Raw genomic sequence first — 23,949 nt, 5'->3', positions numbered from 1 at the left:
TTCACCACCCTCTGGCTAAGGGAATTCCAGCTCCTCTCTGTTCTGAATGGGTGTCCCTCTATTCTGAGACGGTTGTTCATTCAATTCTCATAAAGTAGCTCCTTGTAACCTTCAACACGCGCACAGTGTCTCCTTTGCGGACAAGCTTTGCTGTTGAATCAGAGAACGAGAGTCAGACTTCAAGGTATTTTCGTTATACCTGGGACTTCAGGCTTCTATACCTCCTGCCCGACAGGAGTTGTGAGAAGGCGGCTTGCCCGGAGGTGGGGAGGATATGCGGGGGGGATGTGGGGTGTTGGGGAGCAGGGTACAGCTTTACCTCGGTACTGAAGCTTCTGCGCTCGGTTGTTGGGGCAGTCCTTCCCTTGCAGGCTGAAGTTAATGTTGGTTCGAATACAACGGTTGTGCAGAGGCTGGACTGGACGGAAATTGTCACTCATACTGAGGAAAATCTGCGACGGCTGGTTCTGACTCAGTAGTCGTAGCGAATGCATCTGAGAAACAGAGATGGGGGAGAGAGGGAGAGAGAGGGGGAGAGAGAGAGGGGAAGAGAGAGAGTGAGAGAGAGAGGGAGAGAGAGTGAGAGAGAGTTAGAGAGATAGAAAAGATATTTAACCTCACTGTTGGCTCCCATCAGTCCCACACTGACCCTCACTGGGGGACAGTCCCACACACACACACACACTGACCCTCACTGGGGGACGGTCCCACACACACACTGACCCTCACTGGGGGACAGTCCCACACACACACTGACCCTCACTGGGGGACAGTCCCACACACACACTGACCCTCACTGGGGGACGGTCCCACACACACACTGACCCTCACTGGGGGACGGTCCCACACACACACTGACCCTCACTGGGGGACAGTCCCTCACTGACCCTCACTGGGGGACAGTCCCACACACACACACACACTGACCCTCACTGGGGGACGGTCCCACACACACACTGACCCTCACTGGGGGACAGTCCCACACACACACTGACCCTCACTGGGGGACGGTCCCACACACACACTGACCCTCACTGGGGGACAGTCCCACACACACACTGACCCTCACTGGGGGACGGTCCCACACACACACTGACCCTCACTGGGGGACGGTCTCACAAACACACTGACCCTCACTGGGGGACAGTCCCACACACACACTGACCCTCACTGGGGGACAGTCCCACACACACACTGACCCTCACTGGGGGACAGTCCCTCACTGACCCTCACTGGGGGACAGTCCCACACACACACTGACCCTCACTGGGGGAGGGTCCCACACACACACTGACCCTCACTGGGGGACAGTCCCTCACTGACCCTCACTGGGGGACAGTCCCACACACACACTGACCCTCACTGGGGGACAGTCCCACACACACACTGACCCTCACTGGGGGACAGTCCCTCACTGACCCTCACTGGGGGACAGTCCCACACACACACTGACCCTCACTGGGGGACAGTCCCACACACACACTGACCCTCACTGGGGGACGGTCCCACACACACACTGACCCTCACTGGGGGACAATCTCACACACACACTGACCCTCACTGGGGGACAGTCCCACACACACACTGACCCTCACTGGGGGACAGTCCCACACACACACTGACCCTCACTGGGGGACGGTCCCACACACACACTGACCCTCACTGGGGGACGGTCCCACACACACACTGACCCTCACTGGGGGACGGTCCCACAGACACACTGACCCTCACTGGGGGACAGTCCCACACACACACTGACCCTCGCTGGGGGACAGTCCCACACACACACTGACCCTCACTGGGTGACAGTCCCACACACACACACACTGACCCTCACTGGGGGACAGTCCCACACACACACACACACTGACCCTCACTGGGGGACAGTCCCACACACACACTGACCCTCACTGGGTGACAGTCCCACACACACACACACTGACCCTCACTGGGGGACAGTCCCACACACACACACACACTGACCCTCACTGGGGGACAGTCCCACACACACACTGACCCTCACTGGGGGACAGTCCCACACACACACACACACTGACCCTCACTGGGGGACAGTCCCACACACACACTGACCCTCACTGGGGGACAGTCCCACACACACACACACACTGACCCTCACTGGGGGACAGTCCCACACACACACTGACCCTCACTGGGGGACAGTCCGACACACACACTGACCCTCACTGGGTGACAGTCCCACACACACACACACACACACTGACCCTCACTGGGGGACAGTCCCACACACACACACACACTGACCCTCACTGGGGGACAGTCCCACACACACACTGACCCTCACTGGGGGACAGTCCCACACACACACTGACCCTCACCGGGGGACAGTCCCACACACACACACACACTGACCCTCACTGGGGGACAGTCCCACACACACACTGACCCTCACTGGGGGACAGTCCCACACACACACTGACCCTCACTGGGGGACGGTCCCACACACACACTGACCCTCACTGGGGGACAATCTCACACACACACTGACCCTCACTGGGGGACAGTCCCACACACACACACACACTGACCCTCACTGGGGGACAGTCCCACACACACACTGACCCTCACTGGGGGACAGTCCCACACACACACACACACTGACCCTCACTGGGGGACAGTCCCACACACACACTGACCCTCACTGGGGGACAGTCCCACACACACACTGACCCTCACCGGGGGACAGTCCCACACACACACACACACTGACCCTCACTGGGGGACAGTCCCACACACACACTGACCCTCACTGGGGGACAGTCCCACACACACACTGACCCTCACTGGGGGACGGTCCCACACACACACTGACCCTCACTGGGGGACAATCTCACACACACACTGACCCTCACTGGGGGACAGTCCCACACACACACACACACTGACCCTCACTGGGGGACAGTCCCACACACACACTGACCCTCACTGGGGGACAGTCCCACACACACACACACACTGACCCTCACTGGGGGACAGTCCCACACACACACTGACCCTCACTGGGGGACAGTCCCACACACACACTGACCCTCACCGGGGGACAGTCCCACACACACACACACACTGACCCTCACTGGGGGACAGTCCCACACACACACTGACCCTCACTGGGGGACAGTCCCACACACACACTGACCCTCACTGGGGGACGGTCCCACACACACACTGACCCTCACTGGGGGACAATCTCACACACACACTGACCCTCACTGGGGGACAGTCCCACACACACACTGACCCTCACTGGGGGACAATCTCACACACACACTGACCCTCACTGGGGGACAATCCCACACACACACTGACCCTCACTGGGGGACTGTCCCACACAAACACTGATCCTCACTGGGGGACAGACCCACACAAACACTGACCCTCACTGGGGGACAGACCCACACACACACTGATCCTCACCGGGGGACAGTCCCACACACACACTGACCCCCACTGGGGGACAATCTCACACACACACACACACACACTGACCCTCACTGGGGGACGGTCCCACACACACACTGACCCTCACTGGGGGACGGTCCCACACACACAATGACCCTCACAGGGGACGGTCCCACACACACACTGACCCTCACTGGGGGACGGTCCCACACACACTGACCCTCACTGGGGGACGGTCCCACACACACACTGACCCTCACTGGGGGACGGTCCCACACACACACTGACCCTCACTGGGGGACAGTCCCACACACACACTGACCATCACTGGGGGACGGTCCCACACACACACTGACCCTCACTGGGGGACGGTCCCACACACACACTGACCCGCACTGGGGGACGGTCCCACACACACACTGACCCTCACTGGGGGACGGTCCCACAGACACACTGACCCTCACTGGGGGACAGTCCCATACACACACTGACCCTCGCTGGGGGACAGTCCCACACACACACTGACCCTCACTGGGGGACAGTCCCACACACACACTGACCCTCACTGGGGGACAGTCCCACACACACACTGACCCTCACTGGGTGACAGTCCCACACACACACACACTGACCCTCACTGGGGGACAGTCCCACACACACACACACACTGACCCTCACTGGGGGACAGTCCCACACACACACTGACCCTCACTGGGGGACAGTCCCACACACACACACACACACTGACCCTCACTGGGGGACAGTCCCACACACACACACACACTGACCCTCACTGGGGGACAGTCCCACACACACACTGACCCTCACTGGGTGACAGTCCCACACACACACACACTGACCCTCACTGGGGGACAGTCCCACACACACACACACACTGACCCTCACTGGGGGACAGTCCCACACACACACTGACCCTCACTGGGGGACAGTCCCACACACACACTGACCCTCACCGGGGGACTGTCCCACACACACACACACACTGACCCTCACTGGGGGACAGTCCCACACACACACTGACCCTCACTGGGGGACAGTCCCACACACACACTGACCCTCACTGGGGGACGGTCCCACACACACACTGACCCTCACTGGGGGACGGTCCCACACACACACTGACCCTCACTGGGGGACAGTCCCACACACACACTGACCCTCACTGGGGGACGGTCCCACACACACACTGACCCCCACTGTGGGACGGTCCCACACACACACTGACCCTCACTGGGGGACAATCTCACGCACACACTGACCCTCACTGGGGGACAGTCCCACACACACACTGACCCTCACTGGGGGACAATCTCACACACACACTGACCCTCACTGGGGGACAATCCCACACACACACTGACCCTCACTGGGGGACTGTCCCACACAAACACTGATCCTCACTGGGGGACAGACCCACACAAACACTGACCCTCACTGGGGGACAGACCCACACACACACTGATCCTCACCGGGGGACAGACCCACACAAACACTGACCCTCACTGGGGGACAGTCCCACACACACACTGACCCTCACTGGGGGACAATCTCACACACACACACACACACACTGACCCTCACTGGGGGACGGTCCCACAAACACACTGACCCTCACAAGGGACGGTCCCACACACACACTGACCCTCACTGGGGGACGGTCCCACACACACTGACCCTCACAGGGGACGGTCCCACACACACACTGACCCTCACCGGGGGACAGTCCCACACACCCAGTGACCCTCACTGGGGGACGACCCCACACACACTGATCCTCACTGGGGGACAGTCTCACACACACTCTGACCCTCACTGGGGGACGGTCTCACACACACACTGACCCTCACTGGGGGACGGTCCCACACACACACTGACCCTCACTGGGGGACAGACCCACACAAACACTGACCCTCACTGGGGGACAGTCCCACACACACACACTGACCCTCACTGGGGGACAGTCCCACACACACACTGACACTCACTGGGGGACAGTCCCACACAAACACTGACCCTCACTGGGGGACAGTCCCACACACACACACTGACCCTCACTGGGGGACAGTCCCACACACACACTGACCCTCACTGGGGGACAGTCCCACACACACACTGACCCTCACTGGGGGACGGTCCCACACACACACTGACCCTCACTGGGGGACAATCTCACACACACACTGACCCTCACTGGGGGACAGTCCCACACACACACTGACCCTCACTGGGGGACAATCTCACACACACACTGACCCTCACTGGGGGACAATCCCACACACACACTGACCCTCACTGGGGGACTGTCCCACACAAACACTGATCCTCACTGGGGGACAGACCCACACAAACACTGACCCTCACTGGGGGACAGACCCACACACACACTGATCCTCACCGGGGGACAGTCCCACACACACACTGACCCTCACTGGGGGACAATCTCACACACACACACACACACTGACCCTCACTGGGGGACGGTCCCACACACACACTGACCCTCACTGGGGGACGGTCCCACACACACACTGACCCTCACAGGGGACGGTCCCACACACACACTGACCCTCACTGGGGGACGGTCCCACACACACTGACCCTCACTGGGGGACGGTCCCACACACACACTGACCCTCACTGGGGGACGGTCCCACACACACACTGACCCTCACTGGGGGACAGTCCCACACACACACTGACCCTCACTGGGGGACGGTCCCACACACACACTGACCCTCACTGGGGGACGGTCCCACACACACACTGACCCGCACTGGGGGACGGTCCCACACACACACTGACCCTCACTGGGAGACGGTCCCACAGACACACTGACCCTCACTGGGGGACAGTCCCATACACACACTGACCCTCGCTGGGGGACAGTCCCACACACACACTGACCCTCACTGGGGGACAGTCCCACACACACACACACTGACCCTCACTGGGGGACAGTCCCACACACACACACACACTGACCCTCACTGGGGGACAGTCCCACACACACACTGACCCTCACTGGGGGACAGTCCCACACACACACTGACCCTCACTGGGTGACAGTCCCACACACACACACACTGACCCTCACTGGGGGACAGTCCCACACACACACACACACTGACCCTCACTGGGGGACAGTCCCACACACACACTGACCCTCACTGGGGGACAGTCCCACACACACACACACACACTGACCCTCACTGGGGGACAGTCCCACACACACACACACACTGACCCTCACTGGGGGACAGTCCCACACACACACTGACCCTCACTGGGTGACAGTCCCACACACACACACACTGACCCTCACTGGGGGACAGTCCCACACACACACACACACTGACCCTCACTGGGGGACAGTCCCACACACACACTGACCCTCACTGGGGGACAGTCCCACACACACACTGACCCTCACCGGGGGACTGTCCCACACACACACACTGACCCTCACTGGGGGACAGTCCCACACACACACTGACCCTCACTGGGGGACAGTCCCACACACACACTGACCCTCACTGGGGGACGGTCCCACACACACACTGACCCTCACTGGGGGACGGTCCCACACACACACTGACCCTCACTGGGGGACAGTCCCACACACACACTGACCCTCACTGGGGGACGGTCCCACACACACACTGACCCCCACTGTGGGACGGTCCCACACACACACTGACCCTCACTGGGGGACAATCTCACACACACACTGACCCTCACTGGGGGACAGTCCCACACACACACTGACCCTCACTGGGGGACAATCTCACACACACACTGACCCTCACTGGGGGACAATCCCACACACACACTGACCCTCACTGGGGGACTGTCCCACACAAACACTGATCCTCACTGGGGGACAGACCCACACAAACACTGACCCTCACTGGGGGACAGACCCACACACACACTGATCCTCACCGGGGGACAGACCCACACAAACACTGACCCTCACTGGGGGACAGTCCCACACACACACTGACCCTCACTGGGGGACAATCTCACACACACACTGACCCTCACTGGGGGACGGTCCCACACACACACTGACCCTCACTGGGGGACAATCTCACACACACACTGACCCTCACTGGGGGACAGTCCCACACACACACTGACCCTCACTGGGGGACAATCTCACACACACACTGACCCTCACTGGGGGACAATCCCACACACACACTGACTCTCACTGGGGGACAGTCCCACACACACACTGACCCTCACTGGGGGACAATCTCACACACACACTGACCCTCACTGTGGGACGGTCCCACACACACACTGACCCTCACTGGGGGACAATCTCACACACACACTGACCCTCACTGGGGGACAGTCCCACACACACACTGACCCTCACTGGGGGACGGTCCCACACACACTGACCCTCACAGGGGACGGTCCCACACACACACTGACCCTCACCGGGGGACAGTCCCACACACACAGTGACCCTCACTGGGGGACGACCCCACACACACTGATCCTCACTGGTGGACAGTCTCACACACACTCTGACCCTCACTGGGGGACGGTCTCACACACACACTGACCCTCACTGGGGGACGGTCCCACACACACACTGACCCTCACTGGGGGACAGACCCACACAAACACTGACCCTCACTGGGGGACAGTCCCACACACACACACTGACCCTCACTGGGGGACAGTCCCACACACACACTGACACTCACTGGGGGACAGTCCCACACAAACACTGACCCTCACTGGGGGACAGTCCCACACACACACACTGACCCTCACTGGGGGACAGTCCCACACACACACTGACCCTCACTGGGGGACAGTCCCACACACACACTGACCCTCACTGGGGGACACTCCCACACACACACTGACCCTCACTGGGGGACAGTCCCACACACACACTGACCCTCACTGGGGGACGGTCTCACACACACACTGACCCTCACTGGGGGACAGACCCACACACACACTGATCCTCACTGGGGGACGGTCCCACACACACACACTGACCCTCACTGGGGGACGGTCCCACACACACACTGACCCTCACTGGGGGACGGTCTCACACACACACTGACCCTCACTGGGGGACGGTCCCACACACACACTGACCCTCACTGGGGGATGGTCCCACACACACACTGACCCTCACTGGGGGATGATCCCACACACACACTGACCCTCACTGGGGGACGGTCCCACACACACTGACCCTCACTGGGGGACTGTCCCACACACACACTGACCCTCACTGGGGGACTGTCCCACAAACACACTGACCCTCACAGGGGGACTGTCCCACACACACACTGACCCTCACTGGGGGACTGTCCCACACACACACTGACCCTCACAGGGGGACTGTCCCACTCATACACTGACCCTCACTGGGGGACGGTCCCACACAAACACTGACCCTCACCGGGGGACACTCCCACACACACTGACCCTCACTGGGGGACAGTCCCACACACACACTGACCCTCACTGGGGGACGGTCCCACACACACACTGACCCTCACAGGGGGACTGTCCCACGCACACACTGACCCTCACTGGGGGACTGTCCCACTCATACACTGACCCTCACTGGGGGACGGTCCCACACACACACTGACCCTCACCGGGGGACACTCCCACACACACACTGACCCTCACTGGGGGACAGTCCCACACACACACTGACCCTCACTGGGGGACGGTCCCACACACACACTGACCCTCACTGGGTGACAGTCCCACACACACACACACTGACCCTCACTGGGGGACAGACCCACACACACACTGATCCTCACTGGGGGACAGACCCACACACACACTGACCCTCACTGGGGGATGGTCCCACGTACACACACTGACCCTCACTGGGTGACAGTCCCACACACACACACTGACCCTCACTGGGGGACAGACCCACACACACACTGACCCTCACCGGGGGACAGTCCCACACACACACTGACCCTCACTGGGGGACAGACCCACACACACACTGATCCTCACTGGGGGATGATCCCACACACACACTGACCCTCACTGGGGGACAGTCCCACACACACTGATCCTCACTGGGGGACGGTCCCACACACACACTGACCCTCACTGGGGGACAGTCTCAGACACACACTGACCCTCACTGGGGGACAGACCCACACACACACTGACCCTCACCGCGGGACAGTCCCACACACACACTGACCCTCACCGGGGGACAGTCCCACACACACACTGATCCTCACTGGGGGATGATCCCACACACACACTGACCCTCACTGGGGGACAGTCCCACACACACTGACCCTCACTGGGGGACGGTCCCACACACACACTGACCCTCACTGGGGGACAGTCCCACACACACTGACCCTCACTGGGGGACAGTCCCACACACACACTGACCCTCACTGGGTGACAGTCCCACACACACACTGACGCTCACTGGGGGACGGTCCCACACACATTGATCCTCACTGGGGTATTTTCTCTGGATTGTGTGTGTCTCAAGTTTGAACCTTGCTCCCCATGACCACTGGGTTTTGACGGGGGTCAGGTTTCCTCCCAAATGCTCTGGGATGGGGGGTTAGATTGGCACTGTAAACCATGTTAGTGTGTGGCTGTGGGGGTGTGCTGGGTCTCGGGGGAAGTCAATGGGAAAGGGTTCCCAATGTGTTACTGGGAGAAAGGGCTGAATGGAATCCCATGTTATGAGGGAATATGGAATTCCAAGTCCGTGACCGCGTGGGTTTCCTCCGGGCGCTCCAACCACGCTCGGGTTCACGTGGGTGTAACTGGGCAATATCTCTGAATGAAGATAAATAATCTCCCAACTCACAACGGTCTTTCCCCATCACCCTCTCTATTCCCCCTCTCTGTCTCACCCTACCCTCCCCTCTCTTACCCATCTCCCCTCTTTCCCTCCCCTCTCCCTCCTCTAACTCTCTCTCACCCCACCCTCTCACCACATCCCCCTCCCTCTCTCTCCCACTCCCCCTCTCTCCCTACCCTCCACTCCTCTCTCCCTCTATCCACCCTCTATCTCTCTCTCACTCTCTCTCCCTCCCTCTCCCTCCCCCTCTCTCTTTATCTCTCTCTCACTCTCTCCCTACCATCCACTCCTCTCTCCCTCTATCTCTCTCTCTCACTCTCTCTCCCTCCCTCTCTCTCTCCCCCTCTCTATCTCACTCTCTCTCACCCTCCCTCTCTCTCTCCCCCTCTATCTCTCACTCTCTCTCACTCCCTCTCTCTCTCCCCCCTCTATCTCTCACTCCCTCCCTCTCTCTCTCCCCCCTCTCGTTATCTCTCTCTCACTCCCTCCCTCTCTCCCTCGCTCTCTCCCCTCTATCTCTCTCTCACTCTCTCTCACCCTCTCTCTCTCCCCCCTCTGTCTTACTCTCTCTCCCTCCCTCTCTCTCCCCCTCTATACCTCTCTCTCTCTCCCCCTCCCTTTCTCGTCGTTGTCATGTAGAGGGCTGCCGGAAGGGGTGCTGGGGTGGGGGGAGAGGGTCGGTGCTGAGACCCACATTGGAATCTGTTTCCGGGACAACGCTGGACCAGCAGACAGTGGGAGGGACGACGCTTCCCCCTCTCTCTTTATCTCTCTCTCCCTCCCTCTCTCTCTCTCTGTATCTCTCTCTCTCTCACCCCCCTCATTGTCAGGTAGTGCAGCAGGGCTGCCGGAAGGGGTGCTGGGGTGGGGGGAGAGGGTCGGTGCTGAGACCCACACTGGAACAACGCTGGACCGGCAGATGGTGGGAGGGACGACGCTGTGCCCTGGCTGCCCAAGCCTCCGTGCTCTCGGCTGCGATGACGGCATTGAGACCTCCCGCGGCCCACCTCCTGTCTCGGAGCACGTCACAGCGGCCCACCCGGGAGCGAGCGTCTGTCCTGCCGGTGGGAATGATCGGCATGGCTCTTCCTTGGGAAAGGCTCCAACATCCAAGATTAACTCCCTGGCCAAGCTTCCAGGACAAACAGAAATAAATAGAAATCTGACGGCAGACTTACTGGGCACCGCGGGAAGTTTAATAAAGACATGGGAAAGGAAAGCCTGTTCCGAGAGTCAGTGTGGCAACTCAGGCTCAAAACTGTCCACGTCCCGGTTTAAAACACATACGGCTGGAAGCTTCATAAAACTCTCCGTAGACCAGAGAAAAGTCTTGGCTTAAAATGTTGACTGTTTATTTCTCTCCAGAGATGCTGCCTGACCTGCTGAGTTTTGTGTCTGTTGCTCTGGTAAGATTACATTCTGCTCTCCGCATTAAAGGAAGGACGTGGAAGCTTTAGAGAGGGTGCAGAGGAGATTCACCAGGATGCTGTCTGGATTAGAGAGGGTGCAGAGGAGATTCACCAGGATGCTGTCTGGATTAGAGAGGGTGCAGAGGAGATTCACCAGGATGCTGTCTGGATTAGAGAGGGTGCAGAGGAGATTCACCAGGATGCTGTCTGGATTAGAGAGGGTGCAGAGGAGATTCACCAGGATGCTGTCTGGATTAGAGAGGGTGCAGAGGAGATTCACCAAGATGCTGTCTGGATTAGAGAGGGTACAGAGGAGATTCACCAGGATGCTGTCTGGATTAGAGAGGGTGCAGAGGAGATTCACCAGGATTCTGCCTGGATTAGAGAGGGTACAGAGGAGATTCACCAGGATGCTGTCTGGATTAGAGAGGGTGCAGAGGAGATTCACCAGGATTCTGCCTGGATTAGAGAGGGTGCAGAGGAGATTCACCAGGATGCTGTCTGGATTAGAGAGGGTGCAGAGGAGATTCACCAGGATGCTGTCTGGATTAGAGAGGGTGCAGAGGAGATTTACCAGGATGCTGTCTGGATTAGAGAGGGTGCAGAGGAGATTTACCAGGATGCTGTCTGGATTAGAGAGGGTGCAGAGGAGATTTACCAGGATGCTGCCTGGATTAGAGAGGGTGCAAGGGAGATTTACCAGGATGCTGTCTGGATTAGAGAAGGTGCAGAGGAGATTTACCAGGATGCTGTCTGGATTAGAGAGCACGTCTGACAAGGGTAGGTTCAGCGAGCTCGGGGGAGCGAAGGGTGATGACTGGGTCCTTGACAGAAGTGTACAAGAGGCACAGATCGAGTGGACAGTCACGGACTATTTCCCAATGGCTGATTAGAGGCCATCTGTTTAAGGTGGGTGGAGGAAAATTCAGGGGGGAGTGAGAGGTAGGTTCCTTACACACAGAGAGCGCTGGGTCTCTGAAACGCACTGCCAGTGGATGCTGATAAGATAGGGACTTTTAAGAGTCTCTTAGATAGGCACATGGATGATAGAAAACTGTGGAAGGGAAGAGTTCGGTTGATCTAGGAGTAGGTTACAAGGTTTACAGAATGTTGTGGTCCTAAGGGCCTGTATTATTGTAAAATTAGCCACTTGGCCCATCCAGTCTGTTCTGCCATTTGATCGTCTCCTTCTCAGTCTCTCGATGTCCCTGGCTGGCCGAGAGCCTCCCCCTGTCAGTAGGGTAGTGCTGAGGGAGGGAGGTTTCTGGGAGGTGTGTATTCCAGGCAGTGGCCGGGGTCCGAACAGCGTGGGTGAGGGCGGTACCTGCATCCGAGTGATGTAGATGGGTTTGTTCATGATGATCCAGGTCACGGTCTCGTGGCAGGGTGGCACAGTCATCGAGCCCTCGTAGGTTATGAAGCTGGGGGTCTCTGGGTAAATCCCCTCAATGTTTAAACCTTGCAACAAGTAGGCATCATCTGGGGGAAGAATAATAGACATGTGAAGGTCCAAAACCCTCACCCACCATGATGCTTTGCTCAAAATAAACTGTATTCACAATAAAAAACATTCAAGGATTGAATACATAAAACATAAAAGGATTCAAGATTGTTCGGTTTCATTTCCTGTACCCAAGTGTAAGGGGAACAAAATAATTATTACTCCAGATCCAATGCAATAATAAAAACACACACAATAAATATAAATCCATAAAGACAGCTTCTATACATAGACAGATTGTCTGTCCATAGAGTGACGCTGCGTAAGGTGATTGACGGGAATAATAAAGTAGTGGTGGAGTTAGTGGGTGGAGGTGTTGATCAGCCTCACTGCTTGGGGAAAGTGACTGTTTCTGAGTCTGGGAGTGGAGGGGTGGGTCAGTGGGTGGAGGTGTTGATCAGCCTCACTGCTTGGGGAAAGTGACTGTTTCTGAGTCTGGGAGTGGAGGGGTGGGTCAGTGGGTGGAGGTGTTGATCAGCCTCACTGCTTGGGGAAAGTGACTGTTTCTGAGTCTGGGAGTGGAGGGGTGGGTCAGTGGGTGGAGGTGTTGATCAGACACTGCTTGGGGAAAGTGACTGTTTCTGAGTCTGGGAGTGGAGGGGTGGGTCAGTGGGTGGAGGTGTTGATCGGTCTCACTGCTTGGGGAAAGTGTGTTTCTGAGTCTGGGAGTGGAGGGGTGGGTCAGTGGGTGGAGGTGCTGATCAGCCTCACTGCTTGGGGAAAGTGACTGTTTCTGAGTCTGGGAGTGGAGGGGTGGGTCAGTGGGTGGAGGTGTTGATCAGCCTCACTGCTTGGGGAAAGTGACTGTTTCTGAGTCTGGGAGTGGAGGGGTGGGTCAGTGGGTGGAGGTGTTGATCAGCCTCACTGCTTGGGGAAAGTGACTGTTTCTCAGTCTGGGAGTGGAGGGGTGGGTCAGTGGGTGGAGGTGTTGATCAGCCTCACTGCTTGGGGAAAGTGACTGTTTCTGAGTCTGGGAGTGGAGGGGTGGGTCAGTGGGTGGAGGTGTTGATCAGCCTCACTGCTTGGGGAAAGGAACTATTTTTACAAGAATAAACAGTTCAATACCTTTTCGTTCTTTACATTCATAGTCAAGGCCTTCTGTTCTGCTCTATTACACATCAGTAGCATTATAGCCTCTTGTGGGAGTAGCTACAAACAGGGACTGTATAGTCATCAATTCCTCCTTCTCCAGCTCTTACCACCTCCACCTATCACCTCCCAGCTTCTCACTTCACCCCTCCATCCCCCTCACCTGGTCTCATCTATCACCTTCCAACTCGTACTTGCCACCTCCCCCACCTTCTTATCCTGTGTCCTGCCTTTCCAGTCCTGATGAAAGGTCTCGTCTCAAAACGCCAACTGTCGATCCGTCTCCATAGATACTGTCTGACCTGCTGAGTTCCTCCAGCATTCTGTGTGTGTTACTCTGACCATAGACACTGTCTGACCTGCTGAGCTCCTCCAGCATTTTGTGTGTGTTACTCTGACCGTAGACACTGTCTGACCTGCTGAGTTCCTCCAGCATTCTGTGTGTGTTACTCTGACCATAGACACTGTCTGACCTGCTGAGCTCCTCCAGCATTTTGTGTGTGTTACTCTGACCGTAGACACTGTCTGACCTGCTGAGTTCCTCCAGCATTCTGTGTGTGTTACTCTGACCATAGACACTGTCTGACCTGCTGAGTTCCTCCAGCATTTTGTGTGTGTTACTCTGACCATAGACACTGCCTGACCTGCTGAGTTCCTCCAGCATTTTTTGTGTGTTACTCTGTCCATAGACACTGTCTGACCTGCTGAGTTCCCCCAGCATTTTGTGTGTGTTACTCTGACCGTAGACACTGTCTGACCTGCTGAGTTCCTCCAGCATTTTGTGTGTGTTACTCTGACCATAGACACTGCCTGACCTGCTGAGTTCCTCCAGCATTTTGTGTGTGTACTCTGTCCATAGACACTGTCTGACCTGCTGAGTTCCTCCAGCATTCTGTGTGTGTTACTCTGACCATAGACACTGTCTGACCTGCTGAGTTCCTCCAGCATTTTGTGTGTGTTACTCTGACCGTAGACACTGCCTGACCTGCTGAGTTCCTCCAGCATTCTGTGTGTGTTACTCTGACCGTAGACACTGCCTGACCTGCTGAGTTCCTCCAGCATTTTGTGTGTGTTACTCTGACCATAGACACTGCCTGACCTGCTGAGTTCCTCCAGCATTTTGTGTGTGTTACTCTGACCATAGACACTGCCTGACCTGCTGAGTTCCTCCAGCATTTTGTGTGTGTTACTCTGTCCATAGACACTGTCTGACCTGCTGAGTTCCTCCAGCATTCTGTGTGTGTTACTCTGACCATAGACACTGTCTGACCTGCTGAGTTCCTCCAGCATTTTGTGTGTGTTACTCTGTCCATAGACACTGCCTGACCTGCTGAGTTCCTCCAGCATTTTGTGTGTGTTACTCTGACCGTAGACACTGTCTGACCTGCTGAGTTCCTCCAGCATTTTGTGTGTGTGACTCTGACCATAGACACTGTCTGACCTGCTGAGTTTCTCCAGCATTTTGTGTGTGTTACTCTGACCGTAGACACTGTCTGACCCTGCTGAGTTCCTCCAGCATTTTGTGTGTGTTACTCTGACCGTAGACACGGTCTGACCTGCTGAGTTCCTCCGGCATCTTGTGTGTGATACTCTGACCGTAGACACTGTCTGACCTGCTGAGTTCCTCCGACATTTTGTGTGTGTTACTCTGACCGTAGACACTGTCTGACCTGCTGAGTTCCTCTAGCATTTTGTGTGTGTTACTCTGACCATAGACACTGTCTGACCTGCTGAGCTCCTCCAGCATTTTGTGTGTGTTACTCTGACCGTAGACACTGTCTGACCTGCTGAGTTCCTCCAGCATTCTGTGTGTGTTACTCTGACCATAGACACTGTCTGACCTGCTGAGTTCCTCCAGCATTTTGTGTGTGTTACTCTGACCATAGACACTGCCTGACCTGCTGAGTTCCTCCAGCATTTTTTGTGTGTTACTCTGTCCATAGACACTGTCTGACCTGCTGAGTTCCCCCAGCATTTTGTGTGTGTTACTCTGACCGTAGACACTGTCTGACCTGCTGAGTTCCTCCAGCATTTTGTGTGTGTTACTCTGACCATAGACACTGCCTGACCTGCTGAGTTCCCCCAGCATTTTGTGTGTGTACTCTGTCCATAGACACTGTCTGACCTGCTGAGTTCCTCCAGCATTCTGTGTGTGTTACTCTGACCATAGACACTGTCTGACCTGCTGAGTTCCTCCAGCATTTTGTGTGTGTTACTCTGACCGTAGACACTGCCTGACCTGCTGAGTTCCTCCAGCATTCTGTGTGTGTTACTCTGACCGTAGACACTGCCTGACCTGCTGAGTTCCTCCAGCATTTTGTGTGTGTTACTCTGACCATAGACACTGCCTGACCTGCTGAGTTCCTCCAGCATTTTGTGTGTGTTACTCTGACCATAGACACTGCCTGACCTGCTGAGTTCCTCCAGCATTTTGTGTGTGTTACTCTGTCCATAGACACTGTCTGACCTGCTGAGTTCCTCCAGCATTCTGTGTGTGTTACTCTGACCATAGACACTGTCTGACCTGCTGAGTTCCTCCAGCATTTTGTGTGTGTTACTCTGTCCATAGACACTGCCTGACCTGCTGAGTTCCTCCAGCATTTTGTGTGTGTTACTCTGACCGTAGACACTGTCTGACCTGCTGAGTTCCTCCAGCATTTTGTGTGTGTGACTCTGACCATAGACACTGTCTGACCTGCTGAGTTTCTCCAGCATTTTGTGTGTGTTACTCTGACCGTAGACACTGTCTGACCCTGCTGAGTTCCTCCAGCATTTTGTGTGTGTTACTCTGACCGTAGACACGGTCTGACCTGCTGAGTTCCTCCGGCATCTTGTGTGTGATACTCTGACCGTAGACACTGTCTGACCTGCTGAGTTCCTCCGACATTTTGTGTGTGTTACTCTGACCGTAGACACTGTCTGACCTGCTGAGTTCCTCTAGCATTTTGTGTGTGTTACTCTGACCATAGACACTGACCTGCTGAGTTCCTCCAGCATTTTGTGTGTGTTACTCTGTCCATAGACACTGTCTGACCTGCTGAGTTCCTCCAGCATCTTGTGTGTGTTACTCTGTCCATAGACACTGCCTGACCTGCTGAGTTCCTCCAGCATTTTGTGTGTTACTCTGACCATAGACACTGTCTGACCTGCTGAGTTCCTCCGGCATTCTGTGTGTGTTACTCTGACCGTAGACACTGTCTGACCTGCTGAGTTCCTCCAGCATTTTGTGTGTGTTACTCTGACCATAGACACTGTCTGACCTGCTGAGTTCCTCCCACATTTTGTGTGTGTTACTCTGACCATAGACACTGTCTGACCTGCTGAGTTCCTCCCACATTTTGTGTGTGTTACTCTGACCATAGACACTGACCTGCTGAGTTCCTCCAGCATTTTGTGTGTGTTACTCTGACTGTAGACACTGTCTGACCTGCTGAGTTCCTCCAGCATTTTGTGTGTGTTACTCTGTCCATAGACACTGCCTGACCTGCTGAGTTCCTCCAGCATTTTGTGTGTGTTACTCTGACCGTAGACACTGCCTGACCCTGCTGAGTTCCTCCAGCATTTTGTGTGTGTTACTCTGACCATAGACACTGTCTGACATGCTGAGTTCCTCCAGCATTTTGTGTGTGTTACTCTGACCATTGACACTGCCTGACCTGCTGAGTTCCTCCAGCATTTTGTGTGTGTTACTCTGACCATAGACACTGTCTGGCCTGCTGAGTTCCTCCAGCATTTTGTGTGTGTTACTCTGACCATAGGCACTGTCTGACCTGCTGAGTTCCTCCAGCATTTTGTGTGTGTTACTCTGTCCATAGACTCTGTCTGATCTGCTGAGTTCCTCCAGCATTTTCTGTGTTACTCTGACCGTAGACACTGTCTGACCTGCTGAGTTCCTCCAGCATTTTGTGTGTGTTACTCTGACCATAGACACTGTCTGACCTGCTGAGTTCCTCCGGCATTCTGTGTGTGTTACTCTGACCGTAGACACTGTCTGACCTGCTGAGTTCCTCCAGCATTTTGTGTGTGTTACTCTGACCATAGACACTGTCTGACCTGCTGAGTTCCTCCGGCATTCTGTGTGTGTTACTCTGACCGTAGACACTGTCTGACCTGCTGAGTTCCTCCAGCATTTTGTGTGTGTTACTCTAGTACTAGACTCCACAGGTCTTGGACAACATTTCTGATCATTAATTGCTTTGATGCATCCATAATTTTGTAAACCCCTTAGTCTCCTACATTCCAGTGTGAGAAAAACAACCTGTCCAATCTGTCCTTTAAACTACAGCTCTCCATTTCAGACAACGGCCTAGCGATAAACACAGGAGGTTCTGCAGACGCTGTAAGTCTTAAGCAACACAACCAACCCTCAACCCGGTTTCCTTTGAGCAACTTCCCTTGGGACTCTCCCTCCGATCTGTCCATCCTCATTCAAGCCACCTCTCTGGGTGTGCCCACCATACAGTTTCTTTCTCTCTCCCAGTTCTATGTTCATCTATCTTTTCTCCCTCCCTCACCCCTGTCTATCGCTTCTGAGGTCCCGCGTTAGGCTGTTGCGGCACGTGGAGTGGCTCCTACTTTTGTAGGTGATCCGTGTGATGGTGTCTCTGTTAAGCATCCTGTTCAGGAAGGGATTCGCTGTGTCCGACACCTGGAATGGAAAAGGGAAGCGTTCACAGAAATAACCTTTGCCCATGGACCCAACTCAACACAGATACCCCTCACCCATGGACCAACTCAACACAGATACCCCTCACCCATGGACCAACTCAACACAGATACCCCTTGCCCATGGACCCAACTCATCACAGATACCCCTCACCCATGGACCCAACTCAACACAGATACCCCTCACCCATGGACCAACTCAACACAGATACCCCTCGCCCATGGACCCAACTCATCACAGAAACCCCTCACCCATGGACCCAACTCATCACAGAAACCCTTCGCCCATGGACCCAACTCATCACAGATACCCCTCGCCGATGGACCCAACTCATCCCAGATACCCCTCACCCATGGACCCAACTCAACACAGATACCCCTCACCCATGGACCCAACTCATCAGATACCCCTCACCCATGGACCCAACTCAACACAGATACCCCTCACCCATGGACCAACTCAACACAGATACCCCTCACCCATGGACCAACTCAACACAGATACCCCTCACCCATGGACCCAACTCATCACAGAAACCCTTCGCCCATGGACCCAACTCATCACAGATACCCCTCACCCATGGACCCAACTCAACACAGATACTCCTCACCCATGGACCCAACTCAACACAGATACCCCGCACCCATGGACCCAACTCAACACAGATACCCCTCACCCATGGACCAACTCAACACAGATACCCCTCGCCCATGGACCCAACTCAACACAGATACCCCTCACCCATGGACCAACTCAACACAGATACCCCTCACCCATGGACCCAACTCAACACAGATACCCCTCACCCATGGACCAACTCAACACAGATACCCCTCACCCATGGACCCAACTCAACACAGATACCCCTCGCCCATGGACCAACTCAACACAGATACCCCTCGCCCATGGACCAACTCAACACAGATACCCCTCACCCATGGACCAACTCAACACAGATACCCCTCACCCATGGACCCAACTCAAAGGGAAGGAGGAGGGGACCCGGGGGAGGCGATAGGCAGGTGAGAATGGCTAAAAAGTCAGAGTGGGTAATAGAATAGGAGAGCATAATTTTTTTTACCGGAAGGAGAAATTGGTGTTCATGGAGGCTACCCCAGATGGAATATAAGGTGATGCTCCTCCACCCTGAGGGTGGCCTCATCTTGGCACAAGAGGACCGACACGTCGGAACGGGAATGGGAATGGGAATGAAAGTGTTTGGCTACTGGGAAGTCCCTCTGGTGGTGGATGGCTGTTGAATCATCAGGGCAGGAGAGTGGGGCTGAGAGGGAAATGGATCAGCCATGATGAAATGGTGGAGCAGACTCGATTGGCCGAATGGTCTAATTGTGTCCCTATACCTTATGGTCTCTATGAAATTGTGAGAGGCAAGGTGAGAGGGGAAAGATAAAGGAGATGTTGCTTTTTACACAGAGAGTGGTGGGTGCAGGGTTGGTGCCGGAGGCAGCTGATTTACGTTCAATAATAGTACCAAAGTAGAGCATCTGTGAGAATGTACAAATTCCATACATATTCTGTCAGAGGTTGTATTGGACTGGGGTCGCTGGAGCTGTCTACTCCTTGTGACAAGATACCACCACAGATCTGTATCCAGGAATCTCCAAGGGCACTAATCCGAGGCGAATGAGGGCAAAGAACGGGGTCCACATTTCCCCCCACTCCAAGAAAAACCTACGATGATAGTTGAAAGATGTGGGATGGAGAATCTTGGGGAAACTGGCAGGGAGAAGTAGCTGGGACTGGGCCAGATCTGCCATAGTCCCACTGTGTTAGGGCATGTCTGAAGGGCCGAGCGGCCTGCTCCTGGGTCCCTGCAGACCGCACTCACCCGCTCTACTTCACCGACTGACCTTTATAAAGATGGACACCATCACCAGACCGTTAGGGCTCCTGGACGCCTCGGAGACGTTGGTGTACAGCTCGTGGTTGTAGTGCACAAGCTGAACCTGTAGAGAGAGAGAGAGAGAGAGAGAGAGAAATATCCGCTGATCAATTTGGCATCTTTAGGTCACCCTGCACATCTGAGAGGCCATTTCCTGCCATTGCTTGTTGCTGGTCTGTGACCCAAATGCCCCTATCCCAGGAACCCACCCCGCTTTACAACCAACCTCCACAAATTCTGCATCATTCTGTGGTAATTATCCTCCCCGACCACCCCCCCGACCCAGTTTATCACTTTAACCCAACAACCATTCTGACTCTTGCACACACCATACAGTCTGTTACGATCACTGTTCCAAAAACACTCCCCACCACTGAACTGCCCTCACCCTGACCCTGTTCATTCCCATTAGGGTCCGGAAGGTCTCCCCCCAGTTGGACTATCTACATTCTGATCAAAGAGCTCCCAACAACCTCAACCCGCCTAAGGCCCGGACACTGTGGGAGGGAAGGTAACGCCCCACTGTGATACCACGTTGCTCAGCATTCCACTTCTCCCGCCACACATTGAAATTCAAGATTCAAGATTAAAATGTTTTTGCAAGGGTAAAAATAACTATTATTCTGGATCTGATGGAGCACGCCTCCCACCTTAAATGCATGCCTTCTAATATTTGACATCGGTCGCCTGGGGGAAAACTCTCCACCCTGTCGATTTTATAAACCTTTATCAGGCCTTGGCTGCTCTTGAGAAAACAACCCAGCTTTGTCCAGTCTCTCCTCATCGCACACCCTGCCAGCACCCCGGCAAACGTCTTCCATACTCCCTCAATGCTCCCCCCCCCCCCCAAAGCCTCCACGTCCTTTCTGCATCGGGCCAGCCAATCTGACAGTGTTTCGCTTCCTATAACTCATTCAAAAGCAGCCCGGCACTTCCCACCAACACACTGTCCCTCCTGGAGCCACCTTGACCTTTCCAGAAACGTCCTGAGCACCACCCATCCTTTATTTACTCGGACAACTAACAAAGCCATGAAAAGCAACGCAAATGTCAGAGGCAGCGAGGAAGATCCCCGTCAACCCAGTAACGGGGAGAGGGCCCAGGCGCTCCGAGAGACAGATACGTTTTCTTCTTTAAAGGTCTTCTGAAACATTAATGAGACACTCAGCTAAAGAGCAAGGAATGGTCGAGCTCATTAGTCGGTGAGGTAGTGACAAGCTGAACTTTTTAACATCGAGGAGGTGAGTGAACGGTATCCAGCTGACATTTTTAAATGTTGTTGTTTTGGGGGGGGGGGGAGGGATGGTGGAGTTTGGTTGCTAACTATGTGACTGGTTGTTAGATTTTAGCTCTCTTTCCATACAAAATTATGAAGGGTATAGACAGGGTAAATGCAAGCAGTTCCCCTCCCCCACTGAGGATGGGTGACTAGGATTAGAGGTCAAGGGTTAAAGGTGAAAGGTGACATATTTATGGGGAGCCAGGGGAGGGTGGGTGAACGTTTTCACTGAGAGGATGGAGCGAGTGTGGAACGAGCTGCCAGCAGAAACAGATACTATTTTGATTTTAAGATTAGTTTGGGTAAGTACGTGGCTGGGAGGGGTACAAAAGGCATGATCCAGGTGCAGAGAACAAGGCAGAGTAACACTTCAGCATGGACTAGATGGGCCAAAGGGCCTGCTCCTGTACTGTATGCTCTATGATTTCCAGCAAGGAGGATTCAAGAGGAAGGGCGTCCCGGGACCACGTGGGTGGCTGCATGGACAGCGGCTCACAGTGTGCGCGGCAAGGACATGGACAGCCCCAATCCAAAACACTTGAAGTCCTTCAGCACGGAAGGAGGCCATTGGACCCATTGCATCTGTGCTAGCTCTCTTCTAATCCAGTTGACCCTAAGTTCTCTAGGGGAGCAGTCTCCTTCCTTGGCTGCCTTATTTATCCCAACGATAATTACTGAGCTTCACGGCTTCATGGGCTCCTTGGCTTTCCTCCCACGTTCCAAAGACAATGGGTTGGGCTTTGGACGTTATGGGCGTGCTATGTTGATGCTGGAAGCACGGCGACACTTGTGGGCTGCCCCCAGTAGATCCTCGGACTGTGCTGGTCGTTGACACAAACGATGCATTTCACTGTTTCCTTCGATGGCAAATAAGGCTCACCCAATCTAATCTGAGTCTTGCCCAGGTGGTCCCTGCAACCTCCACCAGCCTGGAGTCTCAAGTGAAGAGCGTTTGATGGGGCCTGTATTCGCTGGAGTTTAGAAGAATGAGGGTGAGGGTATCTCACTGAAGCCTATCAAATATTCAAAGGCCTAGATAGAGTGGAAGTGGAGAGGATGCTCCCTGTGGTGGAGGAGTCTCGGACCAGAGGGCACAGCCTCAGAATAGAAGGACATCCCTTTAGAATGGAGATGAGGAGGAATTTCTTTAGCCAGAGAATGGTGAATTTGTGGAGTTCGTTGCCACAGATGGCTGTGGAGGCCAGGTCATTGGGTATACTTAAGGCAGAGGATGAAGATTCTTGATAAGCCAAGGTGTGAACAGCTATGGGGAGAAGGCAGGGAAATGTATCAGCCATGATCAAATGGAGGAGTGGGCTCGATGGGCTGAACGGCCTATTTCTGCTCCAATGTCTTACAATCTTCTGCGCAGCAGACTGGATGGAAAAGGGAAATGGAAAACAGATCAGGTTGGGGAGTGTTGCTGAAGGGCCTTTACTGTTTTGGGATGAAAAATTAGAATTGGAACTGAGTTCTGGTGAAGGGTCTCGGCCCGAAACGTCGACTGTTTACTCATTTCCGTAGATGCTGCCTGGCCTGCTTGAGTTCCTCCAGCGTTGTGTGTGTGTTGCTCTGGATTTCCAGCATCTTGTGAGTTATTGGTTTATTATTAGCACCTGGACCGAGATACAGCGGAAAGCTTGTCTTGTTTACTGTCCGTACAGATCAGATCCGTCCGCAGTGCACTGAGGTAGAACAAGGTCAAACAAGGACAATGAAGAATGAAGAGTTCCAGTTACAGGGAAAGTGTTGTTTAGGTGCAAGGTCATAACAAGGTAGACTGTGAGGTCAAGAGTCCA

At 55.0% G+C, this 23,949-nt stretch overlaps 1 protein-coding gene across 2 annotated transcripts in view; it reads right to left on the bottom strand.

Annotated features, from left to right (window-relative positions):
- ca10a (carbonic anhydrase Xa) overlaps positions 1–23,949 on the bottom strand; it is a 269,702-nt gene that overhangs the window by 2,673 nt on the left and 243,080 nt on the right. For both annotated transcript variants that reach the window (XM_059948186.1, XM_059948187.1), the window contains 4 exons: positions 20,840–20,935; positions 18,878–18,950; positions 13,037–13,191; positions 320–494 (listed from right to left, as the gene is read on the bottom strand). In XM_059948186.1, coding sequence (XP_059804169.1) covers positions 320–494; positions 13,037–13,191; positions 18,878–18,950; positions 20,840–20,935 — 499 coding nt within the window. The remainder of the gene's footprint in view (positions 1–319; positions 495–13,036; positions 13,192–18,877; positions 18,951–20,839; positions 20,936–23,949) is intronic.

This window comes from Hypanus sabinus, chromosome 23 (genome assembly GCF_030144855.1).
Source record: "Hypanus sabinus isolate sHypSab1 chromosome 23, sHypSab1.hap1, whole genome shotgun sequence".
Classification (NCBI taxonomy): Eukaryota; Metazoa; Chordata; class Chondrichthyes; order Myliobatiformes; family Dasyatidae; genus Hypanus; species Hypanus sabinus.
This window is presented reverse-complemented; position numbering and strand designations above follow the sequence as displayed.